Source organism: Thunnus maccoyii, chromosome 18, assembly GCF_910596095.1.
Source record: "Thunnus maccoyii chromosome 18, fThuMac1.1, whole genome shotgun sequence".
NCBI lineage: Eukaryota > Metazoa > Chordata > Actinopteri > Scombriformes > Scombridae > Thunnus > Thunnus maccoyii.
This window is the reverse complement of record NC_056550.1, coordinates 17,231,425-17,244,565: the sequence shown is the minus strand read 5'-3', so window position 1 is coordinate 17,244,565 and position 13,141 is coordinate 17,231,425. Positions and strand designations below refer to the sequence as shown.

Genomic DNA, 13,141 nt, shown 5'->3' with positions numbered 1-13,141 from the left:
AACACACACACAGACATAAATTATGTCTGAGCACTTCCATCTACAATAGTTCAGAATTTCTCTCACTATTTTATACTCGCTGTTCCCGCAGTGCTTCTGCTGTAGTTTACTATCATCTTTATCGCTGTGCTGCACAGAGATAAGTTAGGCTGGTCTTGTGAGATACTGTAGGCCAGTCTTAGTTTTTCACCTGGAAGCAGTTGCTCAGTTGGCCATGTTTTTTAGTTGGAAACTAGTCTTAACATATCCAGATAAATGAAAGGGTCTTACAACCACTTTGTGCAACTTAGATACCTGCATATTTTAAGTATATTTGTTAGATACTGTGGAAGCCACACTCAAAGTTCATTTTGTGCACCTTGCACCAGTATATAGAGATGAAAAACTGCAGCAGATAAAGTCCCTAATTAAGCAATAAACACACCTATACCACTGAAATTGATTTTTAATTTGTCCCATATTAACTGCACGTACCATAACTATGACAAGCTACGTGGAATACAAGAAAAAAGGATGGACAAATGCAAAAACTACATCCATCTATGTAGCAATTGACTTGAAAAATTCCAAGCTATCCCTTTAAATCCTTTTTGTGAATGTTGCACCCAATAGCCACGAGAATGGCTGAATGTTGGTTAGGCTGATGGTCTCAAACGTGTGAGAAGGGCCCATTAAATGAGAGCTGACGGTAAGCACGCGGCCAGATTAGGCTCTCCGTATCTGCCAGGATCTGCCTGATCGGTGCAGGATAAACAGACACATTCCTGGACAATTAGGAGCTGTGGCTCTTTCCGAGTCAACAAACACTTACACGGACACACAAACACCAATATACACACACGTCTGTGAATATCAATGTGGCCTGACACAAAGCGAGCAAACAAGCGGTAAATGCAGAGTGTCCTGTCAGTGCCTCTCATTGTCACAGGCAAAAGCTTCACTGCTTCACTTCTGGTAAGAGTCCGCTGCATAGTAACCAGCTCTGGAATTGGTTGAACATTCTTGGAAGGGGTTGAGATTTTTCTTACAATTTTCCTCAGTGCTTGAACTGTATTTTTGGAGCCCTGCAGGCAGAAGATGTGCGCAACAGTCCGTTCTTCAAGCAAGAGCATGCAACTTGGGGTTAAAGTCTTCATGTCAGCTACGACATGGTAGAGCTTGCTGCTGAATAATAGACGAGGAAGCGGTTTCTGATGTGTAGTGGACTGCCTTCCTCTATTTATCTGGATGGCAAAATTAATCCCAGATGATTACCTTCACAGTATCTCTTTAGGAAAATTGCATATCTGGACAGGCATGAATTCAACAAACAAAAAAAAAAAAAAGCTGCCACACACACTCACACTTGCACCATAGCCTTCAGTCACCCACAGACCTCCCACAGTGCACACACTGCCTCACATAGATTCTTACCACATGCACATATGCACACACACACACACAACCTCCCACACACAAATCCACCCAAGGGTGAGCACTGTCAATCAAACATATCATCAATTGAGGCCTTTTGTCCAATTTTGTCTAATTGGTTCCCCTGCTGCCTGCTCTATCTCTACCCTTCAATCATTCCGCCTGCTAAGTCAATAGGGGCGATATACAGTAATAACCCGCTTTATCACTGAGAGGTGATTCAATGATGAACACAGGGCCTGCGCCAACATTCGTTCATCAACTATTCTGCTCAACTTCACTCATGGTGTGTGGGGGGATTGGAGAAAATCTGTGAGCAGTATTGAACTTCTTAGAGTTCTCTGAAGTGAAAGATATTCTGCTTCAGCAGCTCAGCATTCACCAACAACTCATATATGAGAGCACTCAAACGCGCACAGAAACACACAAGTCATATGCACACGCACTCTGCTCAAACCAAACAAACCAAGTTGAGGCGAAGCTAGACTTACATACGGCTGCTGGAGGGAATTTTACGCCCATCTCTGAACCAGGTGATCTGTGGCCTTGGGAAGCTGTGTATCCGTGGTGCCTGGATGAGAGCACCCTCACCCTGGGATACAGTTTGAGACCTCTCACCTTCCACAAAACCTCCCATATCTAGGAGAAATAAAGAAAAAGAGTATAAATAGAAGAGATAAAGGAACTGAGTAAAAAAAGAAAAAGAAAAAAACTACTAAAAGAGAAAATGTTGGAAATCCATGCCAGCAACAAAGAAGATGAAAAAGAAGAATTGCCATTATTACCCCTTTATCTACCTTTTTCAAAAGCTAAGCTCATTTACTCAGAGTGACTCATTCACATACTGTGCATGACAAGCCTCTCACAAATACAGTGTCCTCCCCTTACTCTGTCAGAACTGGCAATATATGGAAAGAGACCCGCACTTACAGGCAACCTGCACTTCAGTACTGCACTGCATTATAGCACCCACTCGGTTTCTCACAATGCAGCGGTAGTGGCCAGCATGCGATTGGTCCAGCGAGGGGATCAGGTACCTAATGGGCACACACAACACAAAGTACCATTAGTCATCATCAGCATGACAGACAGCGACATTTGTCATCTTGGAGCTTTTATCCCCCACACTCGGTATTCTAAATTAATCAAGATGTTTCATTGGGCACCTGAAACACATCTTAAATGGCATTCCACTTAGCTATGAGACATAAATGTTGTGAAGCAGGGATATAACAGAGCAGCCTTGAAGTGTGATTTGGTGCTGATGTAGCGCGGATGTAAACTAAAGAAGGAAGAATGCGATTTTGAGGCCGGCTGTGGAGCGAAGAGCAGCTGAGTTTCTGACTAGCAGGACTCACAAAACCCCACTGTTATCCTGTATGTTCAGTCAGTGGAATCAATTCATACAAGCATCTCTCACATGTTAGGCAGCCATAGCATACGTCTCTCCCCAGATGTGCATTCATGTTAAATGGTGTGTGTGAAATGCTAGGTAGATAACCCCAGAGTTGTGTCCCCTTTAATTAGTTTGCTATAGCCACTTAGGAGTGTGGAGTCCGCCCCTGCCATGTTCCCCCTGCACTGCAATTCGGGGTGGAGGTGGTGGTGGGGGTGGTGGGGGGTCTGATTAAATGGATTCCAGTTCTCCTCTTTGATCAGGGCTGGTGAAGAATAACAAGCAGAGGGCTGGCCTGCGAGGCAAACCCAGAGACTAAGCCACGTGAGAGCACAGCCAAATGCTGAGGAAAGACAGGGAAAGAAGAAGAAAACGAGGTAGATGGGGAAGGGTGGGGGGTGGGGTGGGGGGGGGGGTTGGGAGGGGGAGAAAGACAGACAGGGAAGGGAAGGTGTATGTGGGGAGGTAGTCAGTGATAGCAATCAGACGTTGCCACCTGAGAATGTCTGTCCATGTCTAGGGGACTAGTCAGACCGTGAGTAGAGAACACAGAAAACACGGCTAGATTTAGATGGAAACTGACTTTCACTGTGGACTGCAACTGTGACCTGCGAACACACACACAGGCAGGCACGCTGGCACACAAGCATATAGTGCATGTACAAATAAGCACACTGATGCATACACTCAGATACACACAGAGGCCTTGTTAGCACGGGCTGAGGCTTTCTTTTGCCACTCTGTGCTGTTGACAAAATTCTTCAGCATTGTGCTTAGAGGCTGAAGTATGTAATAAGAAATATCCAGAAGAACTCGATAGTCAGTGAAACATCTTACTGCTGACAGAGCAAAGAAGCCCACCCACACTGTACAATCTGATGAAAAAATATGCATTGTATGATTTTATTGCAGCAATGATAGTCTCAACAAACAGCCGAAGAGAAAAGAAGAGTGATCTGCTCACACCATCTCTGCATGTTGAATACAGCGGGAGATACAAATCTGAATAAATTTGACAATCCCCTGAACACAAGATGTTATGTCTCAAGGGAGACATGCAGCCAAATCAGCTCTGAATAAATCCATAGAAATGAGTCTGGAATATGAATAAAAATGAGCAATTGAGCTATTAGATACAATTAAATGCTGCTAAAATATCCTTGTGTAGTAAGCTAATTATAGTTGATGAATTAAAATTAAAAAAGCAATAATAGAATCAGCTCTGGCAGGCAAGGTTGCATTCCTCACCTGTATTCCAAGGAGAAACGTGTGAGTTCGGTACCATTGTAGATCCATTTGAATTCCAAGGGCCAGCTGCCTTCAGCCATGCAGGTAAGCACCAGGCGGTTTCCCTCCAGATGAACCTGGGTCTGCGGAGGCTCCATCTTAAAATAAGGTGGGACATCATCTACTGGAAAGAGAAAAAAAGAAGGGAAAAGAGAGAGAGATGTAAAACCACAAGAAAATACAAGGAAAAAAAAAAAGAAAGAAAAAAGTAAGAAAGAAAGTGAAGCCGTAAGAGGGGGTAGTAGGTAAGAAGGCAGTGACTCAGTTATTCAGTAACCCCTGTGAACAGACACACAACACAATCCCAGCAATTCACAGGAAATGAGGACTCAGAACAAGCTATTTCCATTTTTCTTCTGCACTGATTGGGAACTTGAAGGTCAACAGAAAAGCCTGCCAAAAAAGCACATGGAATAAGTTGTTACTGCAAAAGCAGCTTACTCTTTTATTTCAAATTGAAATGTGCTGGCAAAGAGGTAGAAGAGCAATTTGTGCAGCAGAAGAAGTGTAAATGAACACTCCCATACCTCTAGATCAGTAAAAGAGGATGGGAAGAGAGACACAGAGGGAGAAGGAGATGGTGAGAGAAGGATGGGGGGGATAGGTGGGGTGGAGGTAGGGGAATAGACAGAAAGCAGATGGAGAAAAAGCAGAGATTGAATACAAAAAAAGAACACAGACAAGTAGGAAGAAGAGAGAGTGAGAAATGGGAAGCCATGTGGGTAGGGGTGGTAGGGGCTGCTTTAGAAAACACAAAGTTTCCCAGCCTTAAACCCCTTTCTCTGACAGGATGAGTTATGCTCTGTGCCTCCCTTCATTTATCTTTATAGTTCCCTAATGCAGCCAGATTATACAGGCCCCATCCGCAACACTGCACACAGCCAGTGCAGCCACAGAAAGCCTTTAAGGTGATACGCAAGGTCCAGGGCTGAGCTTGGAGACAAAGTGCTTTCATTGGAGCTGATGAAAAAGGCATGATCAGACCTATTGATCTGTCTGCCTCGCCAGCCACGGGCGACACTGAGCCGATTGTGCCAGTGTTTGTGGCGGGCTAATTAAAGTCTGTATTAATAGTTGCAGTAAGCCGCCAAGGCCTGGAGCACGCCTGGTTCTAGCTCTACCACACTAGCTGACTCACTCTCATGGCTGATTACTGGAGCCTCTCTCTCTCTCTCTCTCTCTCTCCCTCTTTCTCTCGCTCGCCCCACACCCATACGCAAGTTCACACCCGAGATTTATGGCAGTAAATGCAGAGGATGGTGTGGTGGAACTGGGTGAATGTGAGGGCAGCCTCGCTGAGCAGGAACGGGGATACAGAAAATTGAACCTGATTGAAACTGTAAATAAAAGAATGACTGTGCACCTCTGTGTTTCACACAAGCAGCCATGCGCGTGCAGTGTACGTACACGCAAACACAGATATAGGACACACATATACGTACACACAAGCACACACACAACAGTCCTCCGAAAGCTGCAGCTTACTCCCCTATCACCCACAAACACACAACTCAAAAAAAGAGGCAAACAAACAACAGCCATCTCATCACTTTCTGTTTCTAAAAGCAGTCCTTACATTTTTCCTGTTTGGTAACAACAATACTCCAGCACCTGGCTAATCTGTTCACTTTGCCACCCTTGCATGAACTCCTCCAAAACAAACACTGTCAAACCCAACAAGCCCTTGAAAATGATCCCTGCCTCAACCCAAATGGAGGAACCATCACTATTTTCCCCTTGCACTAGCCGCTGGCTTTGCCGTAATTCCATCCACTAGTAAATGCATTTGCACTTGACACACAAATGCACACACATACACATAAATAGAGTACATACACAACCCCAAAGCATTCACTTATGCCAGACACACACAGGCAACATCTAACCACTTCCAGCTGGTTCAGGGGCTTGGTGGCTATGTGCACTTAGCAATGCGGCTCCATCAACAAGCCACCATTAGAGACCTCCACATGCAAAACCCAGACTGGCACATTGATTGTCTGAGGCAAGGAATATGCATAATACTTTACTGATGTGAAAGTGTGGAACAGGAAATTGAGCGCACTATAATCACCACTGTGGTTACTTGTTTTAGTGCCATTCATGTGTTCATGTTTGCGCCTGATCCAAACAGTCCGTTCAGTTAATTATGAATACCTGAACACTCAGAATTTCATATTTAGAGCAAAGTGCATATTTTCATGAACAAAGCCAGCTGGGGAGAGAGAAAAGTCTTTGTTAAAGATCAGAGAGAGCGCAGAATCGACATCCAGTCCCATGCTGCTAAACCCAAGAAAAGATTGCTCTCCATGTGATACACAACTAAAGTGGCTCTTCTATACTCGGTAAGAACTTAAATGGCCGCTGAACGCAAACAGTTCTCGCTGCTGCAGGCAGATAGGGTCAATTCCTCTGCACACTGGGCTCAGGGATCTAATGAGTTTCCAACAACGAACCTCTTGTCTGACCCTCATTCTCCTCTTCCTCTTCATCACTGTGCTTTTTGATCTTCTCAGTGAACCGTAGTTAAACACTGCTGATACATGTTTGTTGTGTGCGGTAGAAGCTGCATGTGCGGTGGCAGGATTGTGTTTTCTGTACGTCAGCCACTGCAGATAAATACTGTCGATGTATGCAACGTGTCTGTACATGCGTATGTGAATGTGAGAACATCTGTCTATTTTTGCTTATGCAAATGTGATCTTTCACGTTAGCACATACAGTAGTACAAAGCTCTGTACAGTGGAGATGACAAACTGTAAATGAGAATTCTGCTGTCACTAATGTGTCAGGTTGATGTGTTTGTCTCCACTGTGTTATCATCACTGCTGATTTGTCTCATGTGTCATCTACTTTTAGTGCAGTGACTCTGTGATTTCATGGAACATAAGCCTGCAGCATATAACACTCAAAAATGTTTACAGACACACATGCCTGTAGATAAAAACACACACCAATGTGTACTGTATATACTGTATACTAATTGGAGACTGTAGACTCATCTAATGACTGGAGAATGTGTATCTATCTGACATGTGCTTCAGGTTAAAGCATTTTTTTTTCTGGAAGAGACAGGTGTGGAGGAGGAAAGAAAGGGAAGAGCAGGGGCTGAGAAAAACTGTCGCTTCCTCCATCCCAGAACTGTCGCTTCCTCAATTCCACTGATGAAAGAAGGGACAGTGGTGGGTTTGGCAGGTGCATGGCAGTGCCCACTGTAGGCTTACAATGCAGATGGAAAGCTAGAGTCCTTGTGGACCTGGAATTCCGGCAGCACTATGGGCTCAGATAAAAGCCAACCGAAGCAGGTCAGCATCTAGGGAAGAGTGAACCTGGCTTTGGAGGACCAGGAGGGCTTTAATGTGGCTGCTGTGCAGAACAGCTGCCCCCAACAGCCAGGCTACACCACCAAAGCCAATTCACCACATACTGTATAGAGAAACACCTTATTCTAACCTGACAGCTGAGGTTGAATGGTGGCATGGCTCCAGCCGGGTCCCCTGCTGCATACACAGAATTTTAATGGCTGTGAAACAAAGACCACAGGCATCGGGGCAGCTTTATAAACCAAAGCCCATTGTACTCAACATTGCTCCATGCTGGCATGCAATCACACAGACAGCGTTCGCATTCAGCTTTTGTCGTGTATTCTTTCTCTTGCTTATTTTGTGCCTCACCTCCTTACCCCTGCTCCACTCCAGCAGCGGGAAGCTCTTCCTACCCTCTGTTAAATCCTCAGGCACCTGTGTTTGAGCCAATGTAACCACCCTAGCTGGCACTCAGCACAACTGTATCGCTGAGATGCAGCGATAAAGTGGAGTCCCTGCCTGTTGAAACATTTGGAGCTCTACTCTCGTTATCTGCTCTCACTCTTTCTCTGTTTGTCATTCACTCTACCTTGCTATCTATTTTCTTCCACCTCTCCTTTTCTTCCTAGACACGCATACAAACATATGCACATAACGTCCCTGCTCCGTCGACCACCTCCAGTCCACCTCATGGTGCATCACGTCATCCGGGAAAATTTAGAGCTGTCGTTTAGCTGCTCCAATTGGATCTTAACATGCGAGATGGGTCATGGTTAGCTTTTCTGATGGGGGTTATGCAACAGTCATGGCAGTGACCTTGGTCCAGCAATGGGTTGGTGAAAGGGTGTGGGTTGAGGGGTTAGGGGAGGGGGGTTAAAAGCATCTTAAAAGCTGATGAAACACCTCTCTCATGGATACACACATGCACAACACGCAGTCCCACACGCATGCATACTGGCTAGCTTCAATTCATTTGTCGCTGTGCAAGTTGAGATGAGAATGTTTAGGCCAGGACGTGAAGCTCCTCTAACACACGCATAAGCACACACAAATATTCACGCCTCCCCCCATGAAAACACGGTCAGTCCTGAAGGTCAGGCTGATCTGTCACTTTGTCACTTGCTGCTGTCACCGTGACAACAGGCACCCCTGCTGATTTACACACCATCACCTGGGTGAGTCTGAAAGCAGGCGGACACAAAGGGAGGGATTAGGAAAGACAGCAAACAAGAAAAGACAGAGGGGAGGAAGAGAGGACGACCAGTGAAACAGATGGCAAGAGAAAAGCAGGGCTTAATGATAAAAAAACAAAGAGAGATCAAGAAGTGATGTAGAGACAGGATGAGGTGAGGGACTGAGAAGGGGAGAAAGAGAAATGAAAAGAGAGAGGGTGTCCTCCAACTAGAGGCAGCAAGGTGAAGCGACCCATTACAGCAGAAGCCAAACAAGCAGGCCAGGCCTGAAAGATAGCAAGAGGAGATGGAGAGCCTCTATCTACCCCTACATTCATTTAGAGAAATTGCCCATGGATCAACATCTGCATGCTACATGTGAGTGCCAGTCCATCACACCTCGATGTCTCCCTACCCCCCTTCTGTTTTTATAGCCCCTAAATCATGTTCCCCTACCATTCAGTAGGACTATGTACTGTATAAAATCCCTTGGTATCTATTTTGTGGCAATATAGACGTCATGGCCGAAGTGGCATGCTTTTAAAAGCTTGTACAGTCATGCTGATAAAGTTCAGAGGAGGAGATGAATGAGAAATATGGATTTTCATGTTAGGTTGTCTAAAATGTTTTTCTTTTTAATGATGCGTCTGCTTTGATGTTGCAGAAAAAAAATCCTCAGGTCACAGCAGATGAAATACTGCCTGCATCCCAGCTGTGTTTAGTGCATTGCCACGGGTTAATTGATGTGTAATTGATGTGATTAATTGAGGTGTAATGTACCGCGGTGACGTGTCAGGGATCCCGCTCGCTGCGGGGCCTGTGTGTGTGCATGTGTGTGTTTAGGTGTGCCTATCTGATGCTACAGCAACACAATTAGAAGCAGTATCATCCAGCCAACAAATGGAGATTTAATTAGGAGTGAAGATGGAGCGCGAAGCCAGTCAATGGGCAGCAGATTGAATTATCTGGACACACACTCTAGCAGGCAGCGCAGACAAATTCAGAGTCCCAGACATACTCAAACACACACACACCCTTTCTGTTTGGAATTCTTCCCTGTTTGCCTCGCTGCTCCTCTGAGTGCCTTCTTCTACCTCTCTGCTATGCTCTGCCTGTCTCAAACAAACTATCTTTCTCCTTTTGATTCCCCCCTCTTTTTTCTCTTCCCATCTTAAGTTTTTCTTCTCTTTTCTTCACCACAACAACAGTTTCCTCTCTGTGTGTTGTGGCAGTCTCTTTTTCTCGGCGGCCTTGATCTCTCCCAATACAGTTGTTTTCATACCCTCTCTCCCTGCCCTCTCATCAGTTGTCATCTCTCTCTCAAGCTTTCTCTCTGTGTCCCAAGATCGCTGTCGAGACATCTCTCCATCTTTTTCTGCATCTCTGCATCGCTCCTTACTCACTATCTTCCTCCATCTCCTCGAACCTGCTGTCTCCTTTAGCACTCTGTTTCTGAGTCACTACCAGTATATTGCATGGCCTACCGAGGGATGTGTCTGTGTCATATCCAGGAGCCTAATTAGCAAGTCCAACTCCGGGCAGAGAACACGGCATGCAGAAGAGCACAGGCACAAGACCCGGCGTCAATTAATGAGACCTCACACACTCACAGCCACCATTACACACCCTCCGCTGCATCAAGTCTCCAGTCAGCTCAGCCTCGTCCGATATACAGTGGGGAAACCACAGCTGAACAACTGTAGCAAGATGTAAGAAAGTTGTCTTAAATCACCAAGGGATAGTCATAGCTTTGTAAAAGATGAAGCAGATATTCTTGCCTGATTTTGTGGCACTCAAATAAGATTCATGTCTTACATCAGCTGTGAGCATATTCTTGAAGCAAATAGATGTATCAACTTAGAAACGTAAGCCAGGCGCTATGGTTAATTTCTTACTTTCTAAGGACAGGATATAAGAAATGTTTTGTCTTCAGGAGGTGAGGTTTGGAGAGCTCTTATAGGCAGAACACAATGGGAAATGATCCAGGCTTTACCACCCGTTGTAGTGCGTGTGTGACTGACATCACAGTGTTATTTCCCGGTGTGACAGACGGCTTCTACAATTTGGAGGCAGAAGCAAGGTTTTGTGCGGCAAATCACACACACACACACTTCTTTCCGACTTTCCTCTTTTCTCTATTTCACTAGGGAGCAGGGAGATGGATGGTAGCGGGTGGGGGAGAAAATAGGTACAAATTTTCACTTGATCTTTGTGAGAGCTAATTGACATTGTTTGAAAGAAAAAAAACTACAAGAGAGAGAGCAACACAAAACAGATAAACTACAGTGAGCAGAAGAAATAGCAAATAAAAAAAATAACAAGAGCGGCATCGGGAATAGGAGGCGGGCAGCTTTTTTCTCAAGGCATGAGAAGGTTGGAAATAGGCCTAAGTGAATTTAGAAAGTAGGGCAAAGACTAATGGAGGAAAATAAACAAACGCGCTGAAATGTGAATTCCACAGGGCCCCGGGTCATTAGAGTTAATACTGCGTGCTATGCCATCTGCCGTGATTGTTTACACTAGCCTGGATAATTAGATCCTAATTAGTGGATGGTATGGTGGGGGAAACATTATTTCACATGCATTGAGATGGAGATGATCAGATGCACCTGCAATACTGTGTTGCCTGTCCATCCTGGGACCTCTGTGAGTAGCTTCACGAAGGTGTAGCTATCAGACAAGTCCTGATTTAATTGCTTGATGCACCAGACAGAATCTGGATCTTTTCTTCCCACCATTAACATATAGATAGAGTTGTACTGTTTTTGGAGGAGAGAGTCATCTTTGCTCTTGACATTATGAAAAACTGTCTGCCCCTTGTTCTCCTTTATTCCTCATACTGTATGTGTGTGTGGAGGTTTGTGCCCGTGTGCACAAACCTTGTGTGTTTGTGACTGTGTGTCTTTAAGATACAGACACCAGAGTATTATCAGGCAAAATGCATGGACTCAAACTGCCATGTCCCATCCGTGCTTTTCTCCCCAGCCGATCCCTTTGAATCTCTGAATTGGTGCGATACCACTGGCATGCTAATAGTGTTTTGCTAGGTGTGAAGTATCAGGGTGCCTGCCATTGTAATATATGCGTGTGGAATGGCTGGTGATTGTGATTCTTATCAGTGTGGCAGAGTGCATGGGCGCCAAGCAGTGAGTGGCAGGGGCTGGCAGTAAATGCTAATGGCAGAGAGCAGCTGACAGAGAAAAGAATTATTATCTCCCTTCATTACATTTACACGGCCTGCCTGTCTGTCTCCCTTCCTTTCTCTAGGCCCAAGTGTGAACAGCAACCAGTAATGGCAAGGCTTTATTTACCTGTTTCGCAGAAGACAAACACCTTCGTTGGTGCCGATCACTCATCCAGGCGGGGATTGTGTAACACTGACAATACGTCACAGATTTGATTACATGTAACGAACGACAGGTCTTTGCTGGCAAGAGTTCAAGATGATAGATGAGTAGAATTGAAGAGGATATGGACGATGCAATGGATGCTTTTTCTCATCTTTTCTAATTTTGGTGGAGGTCTGGAGTGATGTGCAGCAGGATTATCCCCTTTGTCATCAGGGCATCCTGCAGGAGCAGAGAGTCCCTGTTCCTAATTGAGACCTCTGGAGTGTGAGAGCTGACAGAATGGAGCTTGTCACATCACTGCTTTCTCCAACACATTACAGAAAGGCCCTCTGACCACTATTTTCTCCCATCATCCATACTAGAGCACCAAGTCCTGCTCTGTGATGGTATGATAGCTACCCCATCACCCTCAAAATCACTTCCCTCAGATGGAACCTCAAAGCTGCCAGACTCCTACCCAACATCCCGCAAGGCCACGTCTCCGACCTCTGAGACATCAACACAGACAGAGGAACACTCTTTGCCTGTTCCTGTCTCTGAAGTGCACATGCCCCAGTAGCAAGAAAGACAGGGGAGGAACACAGCTCTGTGGCATTGTGTGAAGACAGGCAGCCAGCACTATGCCAGCAGGCAGACAAAGATCTGAACGCCCTGACATTATGCTAATGGAGGCGTTTGGCTGGTTCTTACATGACTTCACACCACATTGCTCATCTCAATTATCAGATACAGTAATGGGTGCTGAGTGAGACGCATGCAACTCGAACAAAACAGGAAGAATTCTCAGTCAGAGATACTAATTGTTGTGCTCTCTACACATAATCCTTTAGGAAGGTTTAGTGTGAGAAACACAACTTGTTAAGATTGGGTGTGCATAATAAAATCCTATGTGAATACTATGAAATTATGCATGCTTGAGAGTGAAAATAATTAACAATGATAACACTAATTCTGGCAGACCACACCAGAACATTAATAATGGGTATATTTCTCTTTATTACATGTAAGTTTAGTGCACATAAAAGTGGGAGATCTGGTCTCTAAATTTGATTTTATATCCGTCATCCCTCTCTTCCTCCTCCTGTCATCTGTTCATCAAATGATTAATGTAACCAGCCCATTTCTACTTGTACGATTTTCGTCAGTTGGATCTAAAAACTGCAAGCAGCTTACAAGAAAACCATGCTCCATGGTCAAAAGTTATCATAACCCTGGCAC

General features: G+C 45.0%; 1 protein-coding gene across 7 annotated transcripts in view; it reads right to left on the bottom strand.

Annotated features, from left to right (window-relative positions):
* The window catches only part of sdk2a (sidekick cell adhesion molecule 2a), a 93,665-nt gene that overhangs the window by 34,624 nt on the left and 45,900 nt on the right, over positions 1-13,141 (bottom strand). For 6 of the 7 annotated variants that reach the window (XM_042393447.1, XM_042393446.1, XM_042393449.1 and 3 more), the window contains 3 exons: positions 4,058-4,220; positions 2,344-2,450; positions 1,905-2,052 (listed from right to left, as the gene is read on the bottom strand). In XM_042393447.1, coding sequence (XP_042249381.1) covers positions 1,905-2,052; positions 2,344-2,450; positions 4,058-4,220 — 418 coding nt within the window. The remainder of the gene's footprint in view (positions 1-1,904; positions 2,053-2,343; positions 2,451-4,057; positions 4,221-13,141) is intronic. The other variant, XM_042393445.1, reaches the window with a different exon arrangement.